The 21,064-nt window shown below is 41.6% G+C and overlaps 1 protein-coding gene across 3 annotated transcripts in view; it reads left to right on the top strand.

The window, feature by feature from the left end:
- The window catches only part of magixa (MAGI family member, X-linked a), a 74,317-nt gene extending 55,730 nt beyond the window's left edge, over positions 1–18,587 (top strand). The window contains exons 13-18 of one of the 3 annotated variants that reach the window (XM_017714747.2): positions 7,315–7,515; positions 8,288–8,364; positions 8,637–8,780; positions 9,995–10,133; positions 10,453–10,556; positions 12,119–12,328. In XM_017714747.2, coding sequence (XP_017570236.1) covers positions 7,315–7,515; positions 8,288–8,364; positions 8,637–8,780; positions 9,995–10,133; positions 10,453–10,556; positions 12,119–12,184 — 731 coding nt within the window. In that variant the 3' untranslated portion in view covers positions 12,185–12,328. Of the gene's footprint in view, positions 1–7,314; positions 7,516–8,287; positions 8,365–8,636; positions 8,781–9,994; positions 10,134–10,452; positions 10,557–12,118 lie in introns of all 3 variants that reach the window. The other 2 variants (XM_017714748.2, XM_037535773.1) reach the window with 2 other exon arrangements.
- The last annotated feature ends 2,477 nt before the right edge of the window (positions 18,588–21,064 follow it).

Raw genomic sequence — 21,064 nt, 5'->3', positions numbered from 1 at the left:
TGTGTTTGGTGTACACCACAGCTGTCAAACTCGCTTCCTTCCAGGTCACAGCTCTGCAGAGAGATTCTCTTTTAACACATACAGTCTAAGTCATGACAGCTTCTCTGTTTAGCTAATGAGTTGAGTGAGGTGTGTTTAATGAGGAAGAATGCTAAACTCTGTAGCCTGGTGGCCCGGAAAGAACCCAGCTTGGCAGCCCTGGTGTGATTTCCATGTGCAGGTTAAAGTGAAGATATGCTCAGATTTACTGATCTACGCAAAATGTTTTGGATGTATATCATAGCACCCATTTACAGGGATGCAAAATACTTAAGTAATTGTATTGAATTACAGTTCTTTAGTATACTTTGGAAGAATTCTACTTAAGTACATTTCCAGGAGCATAACACCTTTTTCTTAGCTTTTACGTTTTCATTTAGACCTTCAATGTACTTGTTCATCTATCTTTTTTCCTTCCTTCACTTAAAATAAGACATTTGGCTCGTTAGAGTCACATTTCTGATATGAAACAAAACCTCACACTGCCTTTAGACTGACCTGCTACACTTACTTACTGAGACGGTTTATTACAGTATCTTCTTCTTCTTCTTCTTCTTCTTCTTCTTCTTCTTCTTCTTCTTCTTCTTTCGGCTGCTCCCTTTAGGGGTCGCCACAGCGGATCATCTGCCTCCATCTTGCACTATCCACTGCTTCCTCTACTTTCACACCAACCATCTCCATGTCCACCTTCACTGCATCCATAAACCTTCTCTGAGGTCTACCTCTTCTCCTTCTACCCGGCAGCTCCATCTCCAACATTCTTTGCCCAATATATCCACTATTCCTCCTCAACACATGTCCAAACCATCTCAACCTGGCCTCTCTGGCTTTATCTCCAAACTGCTCCACCTTCACTGTCCCTCTGATCTGCTCATTTCTAATCTTGTCCATCCTGGTCACTCCCAACGAAAATCTCAGCATCTTCATCTCCGCCACCTCCAGCTCAGCCTCCTGTCTTTTAGACAGAGCAGTCTAAGTAGCAGAAGAGACAAATTCATTGACACAAAAACCCAAACAAGACCAACAAAAAACAAGCTACAAAGTACATCCACAAGGCAAGACAGAGACTGAACAAACACAGGGGTATAAATACACGGAGGAAAACAAGAAACACCTGGGACTATTGAGGGATGGAGCACAGACAGGTGGAGCAGATAACAAGGGGCCAGGACCAGGGAGGAAACACAGAACAACAACAAAAGCACATGGCACAACAAAAGCACATGGTCCATGACAGGTTCCTTTAAAATCATAGCTTCTTTCCGTGTTTTGTCAGATAGAACCTTATCATTCCAAGTTGACGGTGAGTTCTTAGGATTGGAAGGTTCTGTCTGCATTTCACCTGTTCCAAAAAAATCATTTACAAATTTGATAGACACCCTAAATCTATTCTTAATGTACAATATCACAAGCCTGCCATTTTCACATATGAAAGAGACGTGTACCACATGCCAGTTCTTCTTCAGTTCAGTCTCTGAAGCTCAGTATATCAAAACTGCTCAGAACACAGATAAAAGGGGATGTTGTGTTTTTATGTACTTTTTCACCCCTGCCTGTTCATATGATTGTGATGATCCAGTGAGGAACTGTTCTGTGGCCTCCAAACCTGCATACAACGTCTGAAACTTCATCTGTAATACAGCAAAATGTGAACTTGTTTAATCTTCATGAGCCAATAAAGAAAGTATAGGAAACAGAAGAAAATAGCTCCTCCCTTAGAAAACTCAGCAAGATGGTCTGTGGATGCTGGTGGCTCTTTAGGGTGATTCTCTGAGCTTCCAGCAGGAGATGAGTGGATAAGGGTGCTTTACTTAAGAGTGGGAGCAGCTCTGACATGATAAAAAAGTAATGCCCCCCCCATCTGCCTCTGCACTTGTACTTTGGATGTGTGCGTGTGTTTTTTTTGCATCTTTAATGCATGCACAATGTGCATATTATATATTTTCAGAGGGCGAGACAGAAGGTGGAGAAAGTGTGGAGCGGCACATGTTTGCCCTGTGAATGTGCTCCGCTCTCTCTCTCCACTGCATGTACTTTTTATTGGCAGCAAATTGCCACTAGGCCTCTCTGGAGGACATGTCTGCATACGAGATGTTTAAGTATTCTGTTTGTAGCCGCTCAGTGAGTGTGTGAATGCTCTAATTCCGCCGGCTGTGCCACTGAGGCTTTCTCACATTCACTGTGCAGCTGCGGAATTTGGGGGCCGTTCTCACGGTCTGCTGTATGTGTGGATTATGGCACAGCCTGATCTCTGTAAGCCCACCTGAAATGAAGAATTACTCTTAGAGTGGAATACCTGAACAGCTTTGATTTAAGTCTGTGAAAACACTGAAGAATTAACCCGACAGTTTTTCTTATTTTGATCACTCATTTTAGCCCCTTCACTAACCGCTGTTGGTAGAACAGTAGTAAAGAAAGACTGGTCTAGAGGTATTTGGATTAGTTTTACTACTAGGATTAGTTTTACATGGGGTGGTGAATATAATGTAATTATTACTGGTGTTTGTCACTGATTTTTGTCCCATCTGAATCTGCCCTGTCAGTAAGGCTGTGCAGTGCTGCGTCACCAAAGTTCCCAGCAGCCTTTATGTACTGTAAAATCGAATGTACCAATGACCTTAGGTTGTTTTAATCCTGTGTGAATTGCCGTGTCAGTAAATATTGGCTCATGTTCTGTGGAAAAGGAGCTTTTCAAGGTGTTTAGGTATAGAGGCACTTGAAGTATTTATTCTCTGTAGCCCAGATCAAACTGATATGTTTTGAACATACAACTCTGACAGTTACATATTTAAAGCTGCACTATGTAACATTTAATTTGGATTAATTGCTTGCAACATGCAGAAGGACATTTTGTAACACTGGTTGTGGTTTGGAACCCCATGAGCAGATGAAGCTCATGATCGTGAACTGGTTCTGAGAGAATTCAAAGTTCAGTCAAAACTTGGAGGATGTGTCTTTGGATAAGTGAATTATCAACTGTAATCGTTACATCTTCATCAGTAAAATGCTGATTTTACATTTGAGATGTACGCATCAAGCCAGACCTTCTTTCTGAGCCTGTAGATGTGTGATGTTAATTCCTAAAACTTCTGAAATGGTTTTGAAAAACACTGATAGTGACACACTGCATTAACTAAAGACAGCCAGGCAGATGGTTTGGGTGAACAGTGAGAAGTGACTATTAAATTGAAAGTTTTGAGAAGTTTTCTAGTTGTGAGCAGCTGAATATATTGTGTTTGGAATATTTTTCTCTGATAAGAAAGCATAAATCAATGAGCCACACTCATCTCTGTAATTTATGCAGAAAATCGGTCTGTGGTAAAATGACATGCCCCCTCTCCATGTCAGTATAACCCTGTCTGAATAATACTGCTTTTAGTTCTTTTAGTACTTTTAGTTTGGTGCATATATGTAAAATATATACTCCATATACTTCTGTGTTGATATGGTTTAAATATGGATTGCTGTTAGAGATGTCATCATTTTTTCTTTTTATTTATATTACCTTGATACCTTGATAATCAGTAAAATCTTGAGTAAAAATACTGTTATTTGTTTCTTTCAAATCTAAAAGTTTTAATTTTTATTTTATTTGATGCACTACATTTCCGATAAGAATCTAAAAGTAAGCAATAATGCTGAAAGTACGCAAACACTCTGCTGCCCTGCATAGACAAATACACAGCTAGTGTTGGTACAATACAGTTAGGCAGTGGAGTATCACGTTACTTTAATACTTTTACAACAAATGATATTGAACAAGATTTTTTTTCTGACAGCTGATTCATTGGAAAAGATCAAGTAGAGCTACATTTAAAATTGTATCAAAGCTGTTTATGCATTGCACAAAATCCAGTTAAACTAAGTCATTATTATTCTTTGTATAATGAAACTTACAGTTGCTCAGTTTTCTACAGGTACTGACATCCATCATATACTCAGAAAAGCATATTATGAGATGATGATGTTCTTGGCTTACAGTAGTTTTAGGAGACATGAATGTGCTTTCGGACTCACACTAAAGAGAGAGGCAGGAGAGGATGGGTTCTAGATAATGCTTAGATAATTGTTCTCCTACGTTTTAGAGGGGAGGGGCGAGAGAGAATGAGAGAATGTTCTTACACCATTTCTCTGCTTGTAGTTTATTAATCCTCTTTTTTTTCCTGAACTCTCTCTGGGTTGTGTGTGTACGGTCATTTGATCCAGTGATTGTTCTGCCCATTTGTCAGCCCAAACGTTTAAATTTGACTGATTTCCCCTGCTGGGTGTGTTTTTTGTGTGTGGCTGCATCGTTTCATTTGCATCTCAGTGGAGCAGAAGATTTCATCTGCAGCATTGTGTATCTGAGGTTTTCCCACTGTGGTACTGGAGCTGCTGCTTTTATGAAAACACATTGTGGGTACGGTCAGTAATTTATGAACATTTTCAGAAAGTACCATTCACTCCCCAGTCCATACGGTCATTGAATGGAAATTAATCTGCATTTGGGGGCAGTCGTGGGCTGGAGGTTAGGGATCTGGCCCTGTGACCAGAAGGTCGCCGGTTCGATCCCCAGCACCGACAGTCCATGACTGAGGTGTCCTTGAGCAAGACGCCTAACCCCCAACTGCTCCCCGGGTGCCGTGGATAGGGCTGCCCACTGCTCCGGGGAAGTGTGCTCACTGCCCCCTAGTGTGTGTGTATGTTCACTAGTGTGTATGTGGTGTTTCACGTCACGGATGGGTTAAATGCGCAGGTGGAATTTCCCTGGTTGTGGGATCAAAAAAAGTATCACTTAAACAGACCATTTTGTACTCATTGTTTTGTTTATGTCACAAAAACCAATGTCTTCAAATGCATCTGCCTTTTTTAGAAATTCTCACATATTTGTAATTAATATGATCAAATACAGTATTTTTCCCTGTAATTTGACACTGTCGGCTCCCTGTTGGGTGAAATGCTGCGACTCTTTGTTGAGCTGCTAACATGCAATGAGGAATGAAACATTCGGCAACAATAAAAAAAACAGCATTTAAACACAACAAAAACACTTTATGAAGGCTGACTTGCTCATCCACAGAAATATATATAAAATATATGGTCAGGTCCATTAATATTCGGATTTAAATGAAATTGGAATACATTTGAGAAAGTCGGGACGTGCATGCATGCATGCGTATGTGTTGTTTACATCTAAAAGCGTCTCTGAGTCTTTGTCTGTCTCACACAGCTTCCTCTTTCACTCATTTTCATTATATTACAAGATTACTTTTGTTGGACTGTAACAGTAGAGGGAAAACTGATGGAGTGATAAACCCACGCCTGTCCAAAACATTGCAGCTCACTACAATACCGCTCACTTGTTTTCCCTCAGAAGGAGGATTGGGTTGCGTATAGAGTTCGGTCTCACGCCAGCCTCCAGTGAGGCAGCATCACATTACAGGCTAGACAAAGCCCTACAAATATGACCGCACACACCACGCTCGACCCGGCCTGCAGCTGAGCAGGACAAACGTGTGTTTCGAAGCATCCAGCAGCAGTGAGTGTGAGATTTGGCTGCTGTGAAACGCAAGCTTCGCTTCGTGTCAGCGTTGGACACATGAGCCGCATTCAATTATTAAATCAGTCATCAATTATTAGCAGAGCTGTCGCTGTGTGTAGCCTGTTTGGGGCTGAGGGGACTATTTTGGACCACAGTTGCCTAATATATGCCCTGATTATGCATGCATGTCCTCATAGCTGGTGAGATGAAAACTGAAGTTATTACTTTAAAGGAAAAATTTGCCAAATAATCTATTTATACATTTCACCAGATGTAGTAAATATTTGCAGAGTTCAAACTGTGGTTGAAGTATTAGGGGGGCCCTTGGTGGAAAGCCTGACCATGCCATGACCTGTGTTGTGGTGTTTACCAACTTTACAATATATTTTCATGAGGTTTGCCCTTGTATATTCAGAAGGAAGATAAAGGTTAAGAGGAACAATAAAAGATTAAAAATTTAGACTGATATTAATTGAGCTACACACATAGAAGTAGTGTCTCTCAGTATGAAGACACAGAAGTAGTGTCTCTCAGTATGGAGACACAGAAGTAGTGTCTCTCAGTATTTAGAAAAGATAGGGCCACTGCTTTTATGTACAATAAAAACTCGCTACTAACCAAAAAGCATTTGTTCACGTAAGTCCTGGATGCTAACAGCATTTATTTTCTGTGTGTGGCTGCTGCTGAATTAAAGTCAACAGTATTTCAGCAGGTTGAGGTTTGCTCAAGCATTAAGTTTCTTCAGTTTTACGCCGGAGTGACGTCGCTCTGAGTTCTGCGTTACAGTTATGTTACGAATTCGTAGTTTGTACAGGTCTCGAACAGGATGAAAACATAGAACAAGGCGGTCGTCTCATGTCAGGGTATTTATTTTGTCTAAAAATTCTTTTTAGTATTTTTTTTAAGGAAATAGGTTTAATTTCGTCGCTTACGGGAGGTTCCCTTTCCTCTAGTGGGAAGTTTGGGAAGCCCTCAGCCCCCTTTCAGTTCACAAAACTGCATATTTTGTATCTGTAGTTTTGGAGGCTAATGTAGCTAATAAGTACCGGAAGCTGATACCAGCTTATGACTCCTAAAGCACCGCACACCTTAAAACATGCATTGTCAAGTTGTTAGGTATAAAAATATGTGTAGGCCATTCCTGACACTGTCTATACAAAATTCAGGCTACAAAAAGGCTGTTATGATTTATCTATGCGACGCACTTTTGTCCAGTTTAGGTGCTTGATGTGGTTTGAGGCAGTTTGGGGAATAAATTTCCATTACTTGGTCACCAGAGTTAAACATAATAATAAGTAGTCATATTTTACTGCTTTCAGAACAAAACAAAATCTCCAAAATGATCACTGTACAGGAGAAGGAAAAACACTGTACTTTTAATGTAAGTCTATATAACCAGACTTTTTTCAGGTTCTTTTGGCCAGTTCATCATGAAATTTTTACACAGTGTAAAGGGCAACAGGCATTTTCAAACCCCGTCAAAAACTGACGAATGGCGAAAACGGAGCAATGGCAGTAAATGTATGTTTATGTATTTCTGGGTGCATAAAATAATTCATAAACCTCCACATCAACCACAGACACCAGTAATACACCAGATTGATCTGCACGAGATGTGCTAACAACATACTGTTAAGTGTTTTTTCTAATTGTACTTCTTATAGAAGGTACAAATGCACTTTCAGCAGTTCAGGGCATTAATTTAGGATGACATTAGTCTAACGTCTCTCTTCCTCATTTCTCTTTCCTCCCAGCCTCGTCGCTCTTCTCGCACAGGTTTGTGACAGTGCGGCGGGGCAGTCCAGCAGCACGGAGTGGTCAGATCCAGCATGGTGACCAGCTGGAGGCAGTGGAGGGCAGGTCTGTGGTGACACTGCCTCACAGAGACCTGGCTCAGATACTCCGGAGAGCAGGGAACACACTGCGGCTCACCATCATTCCACGCTCCAACACCAGTAAGCACTCAGACCAGGAGGAGGTTCTCTCAACAGACACCGAGTCAAACCTGTAGAGCAGCACAGTGTGAAACAGCCCATAATCAGATTTAGTTTCCCCCACTTGCCCCCAAATGTGGTCAGTCAGCCAAGCTGTGTCCGTTGTTTGAAATTTGCTACTTTAGTATGAGTAGTGGATGTTTACAGACCCTGAGTTCAGCTCTTGAATCACCAGATACTGCAGGCACAGATCCATCACAACTTTAAGCACTGAATGACTGTTGTCAGATCATCGTGAGTAAAGTTTTACAAACAGATGTTTAACGGTTACTATTCTGATCACTTTCACTTACTTTTGGTTGTAGTTTCATAATGAAATTAAATCTTGTCTCCAGTCAAAATATTCCTGCAAGAGGTTATTCCTCATATGTATATATAATATAATAAGCAGCATCTTTTCCAGAGATATATATCGATCGTATCTGATCATATTCTGAATTTACTACATCTTATTATTACTGAATAATGGTTCTTATTAGTTCTTTTTGATGATAAGATAATAAGATTATTGCTGATTAAGTCCATATTTCAAATAATTGAATTGTAAATACTGTGTTTACTCCATCCTTCCTTTGGTGGTAAATCGGATGCAGTCATCAGCTTATTTTACACACCTGTGCAGCTCTCTGTACAACACTGTGTCCTCTAGAGGGCTCTAGTGCTGCATATGTTTACCTTTTTATCTTGCGTCTTCACACCACCTCTCCCCTGCTCCCTCTTCTCTCTCGGTCAGATACCTCCAATCTCTCAGAGTGCACAGACTTTGATACAGAAAGCAGGTTAAGAAAAGGGCCAAGATCAAAACAAAAGGTGAGTTAGACATCTCATTATAATCTTAATATAAATCAGGGTGTAAAGAATAAATGGCATTCAGATTGCTTTACATATGTGGATGATGAGATGGTTAAATATGTATTAGTTTTGTGGTCTATCATATCTCTCTCTCTCTCTCTCTCTCTCTCTCTCTCTCTCTGTCTCTCTCTCTCTCTGTCTCTCTCTCTCTCTCTCTCTCTCTCTCTCTCTGTCTCTCTCTCTCTCTCTCTCTCTCTCTCTCTCTCTCTCTGTCTCTCTCTCTCTCATAGGACCCACGGTATTACAGTGTGGATTTGGAGCGAGGTCCTACTGGTTTTGGCTTCAGTCTGCGAGGAGGGAGTGAGTACAACATGGGCCTCTATGTGCTGGGCCTGATGGAGGGGGGTCCGGCGTCTCGCAGCCAGAAAATACAAGTTAGTACACATTAAGGGTGGGCAATGTGATGTGCTGTTGTTGTTTTTATTATTATTATAAATTATTAACTGAGTATATCATGCACTGTTCAGTACTTCTATACACTTTTAATGAACTTAAACCAATTGTTTGACATTTTTCCTCCTCTGTTGCTTCTTAAACTTTAGCAAACACTGAATTAAAAAAAGTCTTTGTGCTTTTTCATGGCCTCTTTTTTTTGACATGACTATTTTGTTTGTTCCAAGTCGTTTCTAAACCACAGGAAAACAATATATTGTGATTTAGAACATGTATATCATGATACATTTATTGTGGAAAAAGGTCTCTATATTATTTTTAGTGTGTCTCAGTTGGGAATTGAATTGCACTACAGCAAACATAATACACACATGCCTTAGCACCGGAGCAAATGCAGTGTTTCAGCTTAGCACTATAGCTTTGTACAGTATTTTAGCATTACAGTAAATGTAGCGCTGCAGTTTAGCACTGTAGCTTTATATCTTTGCACTATGCCAAATGGGCGTGGTGGGTAGCGCTGTCGCCTCACAGCGAGGAGGGTCTGGGTTCGATTCCCCTGCCGGGTGACCGGGGTCCTCTCTGTGTGGAGTCTGCATGTTCTCCCCGTGTCTGCGTGGGTTTCCTCCGGGTTCTCCGGTTTCCTCCCACAGTCCAAAGACATGCAGTCAGGCCGATTGGACGTGCTAAATTGCCCCTGGGTGTGAGTGACTGTCTGTGTCTCTCTGTCTGCCCTGCGATGGACTGGCGACCTGTCCAGGGTGCATCATTTTGCCCGAAGACTGCTGGGATAGGCTCCAGCACCCCCCGCAACCCTGATGGAGAAGCGGCTTAGAAAATGGATGGATGGATGGATGGATGGATGGATGGATGGATGGACGGATGGATGGATGGATGGATGGACGGATGGATGGATGGATGGATGGATGGATGCACTATGCCAAATGTTTTCTTGCAGCTTCGCATTACAGCATTACCACAAATGTAAAGCTACAGCTTAGCATTATTAGTGTAGTTAGTGTTGTGTCCTGGCGTTTCAGCAAATTTAAAGCTGCAGTTTAGCATTATAGGACTGAATCTTAGCATTACAGTAAAACCACCTGGGTCCTGTATAGTGCACTGTATATTATACTCTATGACAGTTTGTGTTTGTGGTGAAAACACTGAGCAATACAAAGCTGTTCTAATTGGTGTTTAGGTGAGCGATCAGCTGGTGGAGATTAACGGGGACAGTACAGCAGGAATGACTCACAGCCAGGCTGTAGAACAAATCCGCAAAGGAGGACACCGAATCCACCTGGTCCTGAAGAAGGGCAACGGCTATGTCCCGGACTATGGTGAGCAGAGAGGGCCTGTCAGTGCGTGGGCTAGTACTTTATTCACAGCTGACTGGCTAGCTTTGCCCTTTATATACTCTCTTTGGTCTCTTACCTGGTGGAGAATCTCTCTGTTTACTTTCACTGCGATGGTGATCTTTCTGTTCACCTTTTCCTAACTCTGCTGTGGGTTTTTTTTCTTCTCCCTCCCTGTTTTTTCTTTTTTTAATTTAATTTTTTTTTCTGTGTTTCTCACAATCCTCCACTCTGCTGGCCTCTCTCTCTCTCTCTCTCGCTCTTTCTCTCTCTCTCGCTCTCTCTCTCTCTCTCTGTCTCTCAGTGGAGCTTTCCAGCTTATCGCTCTGCATGACCAACTCCAAGCAGGGCGAGCCTTGCTTCTATGTCATCGGCCGGACAGAAAACACGCGGTTGGTAGCCGTTCCTGTTAGTTTTCCTTTTCTTTCTTTTCGGTTTCTTTGCATTCGCATCAGTGTTTTTTGCCACCTTTAATTTTCTCCCTGCTTTTCATCCTTCTGTGACTTCTCGGGTTGATCTTTGATCTTCATCGTGCCCATGCCATATTCTTGATTTGAAACATTACATATGTAGCCTTAGTCAGGTGTATCAAGTCAAGGCCTTAAGGACTTCAGTCCGAGTTTTCAGGGTGGGTAGGGCTATTTATGTATCAGATGCATAGGTAAGCAACAGGTTTAGTTCTTCCTAGTCTTTCTGATAAATGTTGTTTATCAAAAAGAATGGAGGGTAATAGTTTATCTTAGATGGTATAAAGGAATTATTTTACCACTTGGGAACAGCATGTGGAAGTGCATTGCTCATGTTGTCCAAGGACATTGTGGACGCCATTCACCACCTCCATTACAAAGTTCATATATCCAATTACAGCAATTTGTTAAGAGCAGTGAAAGTAATCGGGACGTAGTGCTCTTTCATTCAAGTTTCATTAATAGTTCTGTAAAAAAGATTACACGATTTTACTCATACCACAGATTAACCAAGACTTCTGTACTGTTTAAAGTTAACGTCTATAGTTTTACACGGGAGCTGCTGGTGTAATGGAATCATGTATCATGTACCAGATGCAAACTGCACTGACAAATCATCACACACTTTCCTTGAACCACACTGAATTGCCAAGTATTTGTACTATTTTACTAATGTTTTTTCTATATGTATAGGCGTGTGTGTGTGTGTGTGTGTGTGTGTAAACACAATGGGTCCAGCTTGGCTAAAACATCATGTGCGCTCTAGGCCTGGTTGTTCTAAAAATAATTAGATATTATACTCAAATGTACTGAACTGAGATCCGATCAGCATCCGGATGTACCTTTGGTAAATACCAAATACAGCCCTCAACATTTAAACAGTTTAAGCAGATGCGTTGGAGCAGATCAGCAACCAAAATAACCTCCTTCTTTGATGAATAATCCAAAAATAAACAAGATTTTCAGTTCCCCAATAAATGTTAAACCATAAATTGAACAACAGCTGCGAAGTCCTGAAAAGTGCTAAAGAGAGCAGTGGAGCTGGTTATCCTAAGGCTAGCTTAGCAAGCTGATAACTTAGCTTAACATACCACAGAACAGGTCCTGCCTTTCTGTCACTCCAACTCCAGTCACTCGAATTCAGTCACTCAGTGTTATGTCAGTAGATAATCTGTGAGCTGGACACCAACAGTATATTTGACCGTTTTTAGCTCAAAGCTAGCTTCACAGTCTAAACATCTCAAACAAGTCACTCTTGATAGCACAGTGCAAACATCTCAAACACATTGTGCTCCTGTCAACTTTTGGACTGAGGAGAAAATTGTGACGCTCCCGTTGTTTCATTGAACTGTCGCTTGCCCAGTTCATTCATTCCAATATACTGCGCCTTTAGCTTCATTCGTTTAGAGGAAGCATGAAGTTTCATATTGCCAGCTAGGTCCTTTCTTTCACATCCAGACCCATATCTCTCCCTCTCCCCCCCTTCCTCTCTCTCTCTTCCAGACCATGAAGGCAGCGCAGCCTCCCCCTCCTCCCTCTGCTCCGAGGAGCCGGGTGTGGCTTCAGTAGCTTTCTCCCTGACGAAGTGCATCCAGAAGGAGGATGACAGAGGAGCAGAGAGAAGAGAGGGACGGAGGAAAGGAGGTGGCAGCCGAGGAGGAGCGGAGTGGGAGGAGAGGAGAGGTGCTCCTGACAACGAGAAGGGCGGGGCCGATTCAGCCAGCGTCACACCGAGCTCCCGCTCAGGGAGGAAGAGAGAGAAACAAACACAGAGTTTAACCAAAAAAGCTCCTAGTGGTGCAGCAGAAGAGGGGGGGGAGGAGGGGGTGCACAGGGGAGGGAGGGAGAGGAAAAGGGAGAAGGAGAAGGGTAGGGGTTCTGTTGACAGACTGAGCAAAGAGAGAGGCAGAAGTATAGAAAGAGACGAAAAAGAGGAGCGAAAAAGTTCCCGTTTAAAGGAGGAGGAAGGAGACAGGCCAGAGTCAAGAAGCGGTAGGGAGAGGGATGAAAAAGGAGAGAGAAAAAGTATCACCACTGACCAGCATGAGTCAAGGGGGAGAAGTGAAAAGAAGGAGAGAAGAAAGGAGAGAAAGAGGGACAATGGCAACATTACTGCAGATGAGGTCACAGAAGAGGTCACTGGAGTCACTCAGAGGCCACCCTTCTCCTTCCTCATGCCTTTGGATGATAACGCTGACCTGTCCGACGCCGACTCAACGTTCAGCTTTTCTGAGGTCAGCGTGTCGGCAGCCAGCATCTCTATGGCCGGGGCGCAGTGGTCCCTGGACCCCAGCGACCTCCAGGAGGCCCCTGCAAGCCCAGGCCTTTCCCCCGGACCCTGGCTCGTCCCCAGCCCCTACAAACTCTCTCAGGTTTTAGAAGGAAACAGACTGAGCCGACGTGAAGGAGGGCTGTGGTTCTGACGAACTCTCTCTTTCTCACTCTCACACACACATATGCACCATCAGCACCATCATCACCAGCCCCCTCTCATCTTAAGAAATAGCCCACCTCTGTGTCCTGGTGTTTCCATTGTCAAGACATTAACAGAATATGCAAAGAAGAGATACTGGATTCCAACCACTGCGCATGTCTCCAGTCCAGGCCAATGCAAAATGTTGTTTTATCGCCACCTAGTGGCCACGGAAAGGTAAAGGAAGGAGAGAGCATGCAGCCATCATAAGATGGTTCTGATTTGCTGAAACTGCAAGGCAAGTTTGTAGATGTGTATGTGTGTTCATAGTGTTGTTCATAGCATGTGTCAGTTATTTTTTTTTCTAAAATCATTTTACCATTGGTATTTGTATAATTTTGTTTTTTCATTTATTTTCTTATGAATGCATTGAGATTCTATAACAAAACAGACAGAAAAAAGAGAAAGATTTATTTAAGATTATTTTGATTAGCTGCTTGCTTTCTGTGACCGGACTGTAAAGAAAAACCCCTCTCCCCTGCCGCCTGTGGTGGTCTAGCTGTCCGTGCTGGGGAAAGGAAGGTGAAAGAACTGTTTTATTACAAGGCTAGCGAGCCATCTCAGACTTCTCCAGGTGCCTTCTGCTTCTTTAGCCGGTGTTTACCAAAAATATATATAGATATATAATACAAAAAGAAAGAAAATAAATAGAGCAAAGCAAGAAAAGAATAAAGTAGTGAAGTATAGGGTGTGCAATTCAGCATTCTTCTGCCTCTTGAATTATAAATCTTTGCAAGACTCAGTACACAAGACAGAGGAAAACTAAAAAGAAGAAGAAGAAGAAGAAGAAATACTGCGCACATTCTGCAAGCGGTCAGCGAGTCATTACAAGTGCCTCATGCGATATTCCTTTACGTGAAAACACTAGACTTCCCTTGAGATGTCTGAGTGAAATCAGGACCCCAGAGCTTTTTTTGGTTTTCCCATGCCATGCTTATGATTTGAGTTTGAGTTCAGAGACAAACATTTCAGCGCATTTCAGAACTAAAAAACAACGAAAACGAAGGCCAATAAGAGCCCACCTCACTCAGTCCTCCACCAATCTGCATGAAGATTGCCGTTGCCACGCCTACCACTCAATCTCTAGCTTCACGTGGAGTTCTCATTTCAGGAGATTAAAAAAAAAAAAAACAAACAAACAAAAAAATAAGGGCATTTTGATACTGGTCTTCTATGCATTTTGTAAGACTTACTGGTCAAAATTCTGGTGGCGTTTTTCTACCGAGGCCTGGATAAGGAAATATTGTGTACTGTTAAAGCGCAGGCGGGTTGCTGGAATGTAACTGGCGTGGAACAAAAACAAAAAAAGGGAAGACTTTCTAAGGTCCTTAAACACACTGTATGTCCAAAAATGTAGACACCTGCCACTGCAGCCTTTCCACTGAAATCTGAAATCCAGGATGTTGATAGGGAGTTTGTTCCCCCTTCTGCTCTTCTGAGAAGTGTTGGAACATTGCTGTGAGGAGTGGAGCACACGGAGCCACGAGAGTATTAGAGAGGTCAGATAATTGGTTCTGGATCACAAATGCCACTCTATCTCATCCCAAAGGCACTGGGTGGGGCTCCGTCACTCCGTAGTAGGCCTGCCACAATTATTGCGTGAAATCGCGGTTATTTGGGATGATGGCAGTTATTTCGACTGTGTTCGTTTTCCACAGTCAGCTTTTCACATTCATGACAAAAAAGCAGAACGTTAATTGGTTAATTGGTGTTCAGGCAAATAAATGTTAATAAAAGAAACTTCTAACTAGGCACTTCAGCATATTTAGAAAGAAGTGACAGTTGGCTTATTTGTTAGCTAACAGTTTTAGCATGTATGCTAGCATTCATGTTAGTTGTTTTTTTTTTTTGTTTTTTTTTGGGTTTTTTTGCTTGTATTTTCGCTCTCTGCTAAATTTTAGCTTTACGTGCTGGAACAAGAATTCATTTAATTTTTGGTTTTGATGGCACTTTTAACTCAAATATGCTTAATATGCTTTAATAAGCGTAAATACGTTTAAAAGGGACAAACTGGGTAGCTGTCTAGCTAATTCTAGCAGTCTTAGCATGTATGCATGAGCATTTTTTACTAATGTTTTCACGCTAAAAATAGCTCTGCTAAATTTGACCATTTCATGCAGATTACTTCTAACTTGGCGCTCGAACAAGTGTGGAAGGCAGCGATCTTTGTTTATTTGCTAGCTGTATTGCTAATTGAGATTAATTCACTTGCTGGAATTAAAAAAAAAATATTTTCACTCAAGAAAAAAAATCCATATTTGCTCAATTTTGGCTAAAAGCTAGTTTATTTTTCATTATTATTTATGGGTTTTGTTTATATTGGGTGCTTCACCACTCAAACACAAAGAGTTTTTTGCCTTGGTGCAGGAAATATGTTCATTTGTTAGCTATCTAGCTCATTCTAACCATTTGAGCATGTACGCCGGCCGTTATTATGATAAATATCCATCACAATATTTCACAGTATGCTTCTCTGAGCATATTATAGATATTGGTAGTAATTATTAATCACTTTCCAACTGCATGTTTGATTAAAAAGAGAGCATAAATAATACGGTTTAATTGGATTTAGTACAGCAAAGTGTGTGAAACGTTACATACAAATAACTGAAAGCTTCATAGTTTTTGATGAATTGAACAAAAAACATATTGTGATATTACATCTTGCCATATCGCGCAGCTCTAGCGTGCATGCAACAATACAGGGTATCATTCCGAGTTAGTACAACCAGAGAATGCTGTTACACTGCTCCACAGTCCAATACTGGGGGGTCTTTTTACCCATGCCCTTCGGCTCATATGGGGCTGCTCCACAGCATCCAGTGCTTTCCTATTGAGATTATACTAATTATGCGTGCGCAATTGAACAACTATGTCAGCATTGGGTACACTGTAAAGTAGCTGAGGCATGTCTGGACACTTTTGGACATACAGTGTTTCAAATATACTGCAACACCAGCTTATGCATCTCTCTTTACCTCCAACTGTCTAAGCAATAAGAGGACATCACCCTCTTCTTCTGTTTCAGTCTACACAGCATAGCTTTACCCAAGCAATTCACAACAGAGCAGTATCTGGAAACGGTAGATAATCTCTCAGCTCTTCCTGAAGAAAAGCCAGGCGAGTATGTCAGTATACATTTGAAGCTACTTTGGTAAATGCTTCTGCAGACTGTGCCATGTCTTTCACATGCAATAGCCTGCAGTGCTAAGCACTTATCCAAGTCTGCGTTATAAAGATATGTTAAGCGTACTATGAGTATTATAACAATCTCAACATAGCAGCCCTTCAACTGAAGATTGAAGAGCTGTTCGAGTTCGCCGTCCTGATGGAGTCCTCAACCAGCCTGCGTGTAAATGTTGACTTTGTATTTGATAACCTAAAAGGGCAAAACATGACAAAATGCATCTAAGCGGTTTGGGATGAGCAATGTAAACATTTGGTAAGAATTTTTTTGTTCCTTCACTTTAAAGAAATTAACTGTAGCTATGCCTTCACTGTAGCAGATCTTCGGTGTAAAGCGAGACCACTGTACAGAGGAATCCCAGAAAATCTATAGACTTTATACCAGAGAAGAACGTTATGAACCCTGTTGTGACGCATCAGCCGCCGACATATCAGAAATTCTATATGTAGCACAGTAAATTGTATCATTCAAGGTATGTCCACAATACTGTCTCTTATCAGCACTACTATGGCACTTAAAAAGAGGTTATAGTGCCAAATGGCTTTGAAAGAAGCACATATGGAAAATTTGATTTTGAAGAGATAAATATTTCAAAACTGCATGACTGTTAAATGTGCCACCTTATAGAAAAGGGCCCATTTTTTTTTCTTCTTTATTTTGTTTTTAGTTTCTTATGGGTATCTTAAGAGTATGATTTCGGTCGTAATGAAATGTGGTGATAGTGCTGAGCTTTTTTAGGCCCTCTTACCCTGTGAAAAGAAAAAAAAAAGCTGCTGGTCGCATGGTAGTGCTTTTTGTATCAAACGGTAGGCCTGACATCAGGCAGCAGGCTAGCAGTCTTCACTTAAACCCCCTTTTTTTGGCTTTAAAACATGACAAACTGCTGATTCCAGAGGCATTCAAGGCAAGTGGTCACCCACGGTGCCATGTATGATGTCTAAAATGAACATTTTGAATAGCATGCCCACTAAACACTTTATAAAAGTTGTTGGTTGATGTTCTCAGTACTATAGCGAAGCCTTCACTGTAGCAGGCACAGCTAAGTAGTCCCTTAGACTAGGTTTAAAAAAGAGAAAGTCATACTACATGGAGCCATAATATGAGCCAATCAGTATATTACTATGAGATGCAATGTTTTGATACTGTTACTTATGAGCTCAACCTACTAGCAGTGCAACTGCGCTATTGAAATACTACGTAATGATGTCACCCACTTTCCCTTTGCAGAAAAGAGAACGGAAAGGCCTTTTGTTCTTGTACGTTTTGTAAGTCTCAACACTTGAAATGTCAAAACATGAAAGGCAAGGTTCAGCTTTGAATTTCAACTTGAATTTATTACGTTCGCCTTGTAAGGAGTCAGCCATTGTACAGAACGTGGAAGAGGTTTATACGTTTAAAAAAAATTTAAAAAAAAGAGGGAGAGAGAGAATGAAACAGTGCCAAGATGTTTTAAAGCGATTGATGTTTTCTTTTCCCAAGCTAGGCTGTACATAGAGTAGACAGTAGTTAGAGAAGTAGCGAGAACAGCTGGGCAGCTAAGAGAAAGGTGACCAAAGGAGAGGGCATCCTGAGAGATCGAGGAGGAACCACAGCCAAGTTTTGTTGAGTCGTGATGGTGCAAATAAGCACCCATAAAATCTATCCTGAAGGTCTGGTGGCTGGAGGCAGCAACTTTAGCATGATTTCTAACACGCCTGCATGCTTGATTTAGCACACCGCTCCCAGTCCGCTGCTCTTGAGATGGAGTAGAACATAAAGAACATGGCAGAGCGTGTTCTCTCAGCAAGACGGAACGTTCAGTATTCATTAGGGGAGTACAGATGGACTCTTGGGGCGAACACCTCTCTTTATGAGCGCTTACTCTTATATTCCAAACCATGGCCATAACTGTAACCTTAACCAGCTCAAAAGTAGAGCTTCATGGCTTCCTTTATAACCACTGCCCTCTCCTTTATTTTCTTTCTCCTGCTTCAGGTAGACAGAAAAAGGAGGTAGGCAGTTTATTATTGTTCTTTTTTTGTTGTTCTTTCATTCCTTTTAACCAGGTCTCGGATTCTCTCCTCCAGACTTGAAGCCGAACAAGTAGCCATCGTTCGAATGCTGCGGTTAGCAGCAGGAACTTTGACTATGCCTGAGGGTGTGTACATAGCAGTCCACACGACACTTAATAATACAGATGTACAGGTTTTTATTCGTTGCTCTTGATATGTATGAAGATTACTGTATTGTTTTTGAATGCATCAACAGGGAGTTTTGAACTATGAATAATGAAATAATGACATGCAGTTACTGAAATAAAGTGATTAAACTGATCCGGATGAGTCACTTGTGTTTGCTGGTTGCATTAAAAGCAGGTATATACAAAAAAAAAATACAGGTCTCTGTATTGCACCTGTAGCGTACAGCCAGGGGCGATATTTAAAGATGTTTCATTTTAATATTTAATGTTTTTGGGAACAGCAAGAAGTTATTTGTAATGTCATACAGCTTTCTCGATTGTTAAAAACTGGTAGTGCTTTATTTGGATGGTCTACGTTAGATGCTTTGTAGATACTTCATTTGCTTTGTAGTTAAATTCAACTAAGTATCTACTAAATTGATCATAATTTTCTTTACCTCTAACCTGGCTCTAATCCAAACCTTAACCTCAACCCAAAACCTAAACTCAACCTAAATCTAACCCCACCACTGCTTAGAATCAATTGAGTTTCAATAGATAGTTTGTTAACAATTTGAACTTCTGTAGATAATCTAAAGGGGACTAAAGTGAACTATCCAAATAAAATGAGACCTAAATTTCTTACAGTTTACCACAGACAAGTAGGATACTAGCATCAGAACAGAATCATTTATACGTGTATCTGCAGTAAAATTGGTTTAGTATTGATGAACCAGCAGTTTTAAACTTTAAAATCAGATCCTCAGTTATTCAATTTCCACTGAAAAGGGAAATGGCAGGAAAAAGCAGATTTAAAAGAAAATTACTACAATTTTTTTCCATTATTTGCCTTTTTTACACCTTCCACCCTTCTTGGGATACTTCCTTTTAGTTTTTCAAACAAATCCGCAGGAATATTTCTCTACACCGTTACAGTTCAGTCTTAGGAGTTAGTTACATTTGGCGCTTCTCACAATCCATGTGAATTCAAAGTGATGTTGAAATCTGGGATTTAGGGTGTCCTGCCTTCCGCCCGATGACCGCTGGGATAGGCTCCAGCACCCCAACCAACCCCCCCCCCCCCCCCCCCTCGTCACCCCCCCCCCCTCGTCACCCCCCCCACCCCCAACCATGAGGGAGAAGCAGCTAAGAAAATGTGTGTGTGTGTGTGTGTATACACATGTATACATGTACACTACAATACTGTTTGCTTTAAATGCAGCCAACTGGGTAATTCATGTAAAAATAGGCCTGTCCTTCACAAATGAAGCCCGTCATGAATCAAACCCATTCTAGCACATGACTTCTCATCATCTAGCATCATCTAGAGAGTGCAATCTGAATTTCAAGACCATGTAATTTAATTCAGGCGGAATCTCTTTAATTTCATAGTCTCACACACACACACACACACACACACACACACACACACACAGGCAGATGAACAGCTTGGAAGATGTTCTACTCCTACACAAGCAATATACAATCTTCCTCCCACACATTAGCACGTTACTGCAGTGAGGCATCAGATTCTCCTCACTTTGAGGCTACTTCTCACATTCCTAGCCAAAACACACACACACACATACACCCATTCAATGACCTGAACTTGGATGGTTCAGCATGGTTCACAAGTTCAGCAAACTTGTTCTGGACGAATGCGCTTCCGACACACTCGAACAATCCGGTCCCAGTGAGCGTACAGGACATAATGTGCTGTTATGAAATCTGCTGAACTCCACTGCACTGGCTCTCTGTACTTCCTAAAGCCCCCCTACACACACGCTCACTCCCCTACGCCCCCACCACTATCACATAGCCAAGCGCATCTATTAGCATACATCAAAACGCATTTGTAGCAATGATGATTACAGTTAAGCTGCACTTTGTCAGCTGTGTGTGTGGAGCTCCTCTGGGGACCACTGCACAAGCCTCTCTCCCTCGCATGCCTGCTATTGCTAATCGCGCTCACTAATTACACTCTATGCTAACTCTAAAACGAGGAGGTGGACATGGAGGGTCGCACCACATTTCACTCTCAAAGCCTGTTTAGGAAAGAATACTATGGGATTGTTGTTGACACATTAATCTCTTTTTGTCTAATCACTCAATAGCCACCTGTAAAAGGATCAGGCTGCCTTCATGAAATGTAGCCTATACGCTACAGACCAAAAGAAACGGTCAACATGCTGCTACTGCTACCAGCTAACGAAACGTATCTTATTCTGAGTTAGCGTTCTCATGTTTATTCTACAGTCTGTACTGATGGAGGGATTGTCTTTGACCTGTTAATCCCTTTGTTCAAATTACACACCGGCCGCTTACAAATCTGACAAGTTGCCTTCATGGGCCTGTTCACACCTTTCATATGTTTCCTCTGATCATGTTCGGATTTCACATGACCGCACAAAAAGCCAGGTATAAATATTCCCAGGATGCACTGTGATTGGATTATGATCAGATCCTCTCATTCGGAGGCGTTCAGAAATTGATTTAGACAACTTTTAACACGAGGGTAAAACACGAGGGCATTTTCAATATACAATTACATGAACTGTGTCTCCTGAGCGCTGACAGAGACATTATAAAGGAGGAGACCGGCCACTGTGTGATGCGGACAGAATCGCAGAC

This window comes from Pygocentrus nattereri, chromosome 28 (assembly GCF_015220715.1).
Source record: "Pygocentrus nattereri isolate fPygNat1 chromosome 28, fPygNat1.pri, whole genome shotgun sequence".
Taxonomy (NCBI): Eukaryota; Metazoa; Chordata; class Actinopteri; order Characiformes; family Serrasalmidae; genus Pygocentrus; species Pygocentrus nattereri.
This window is presented reverse-complemented; position numbering and strand designations above follow the sequence as displayed.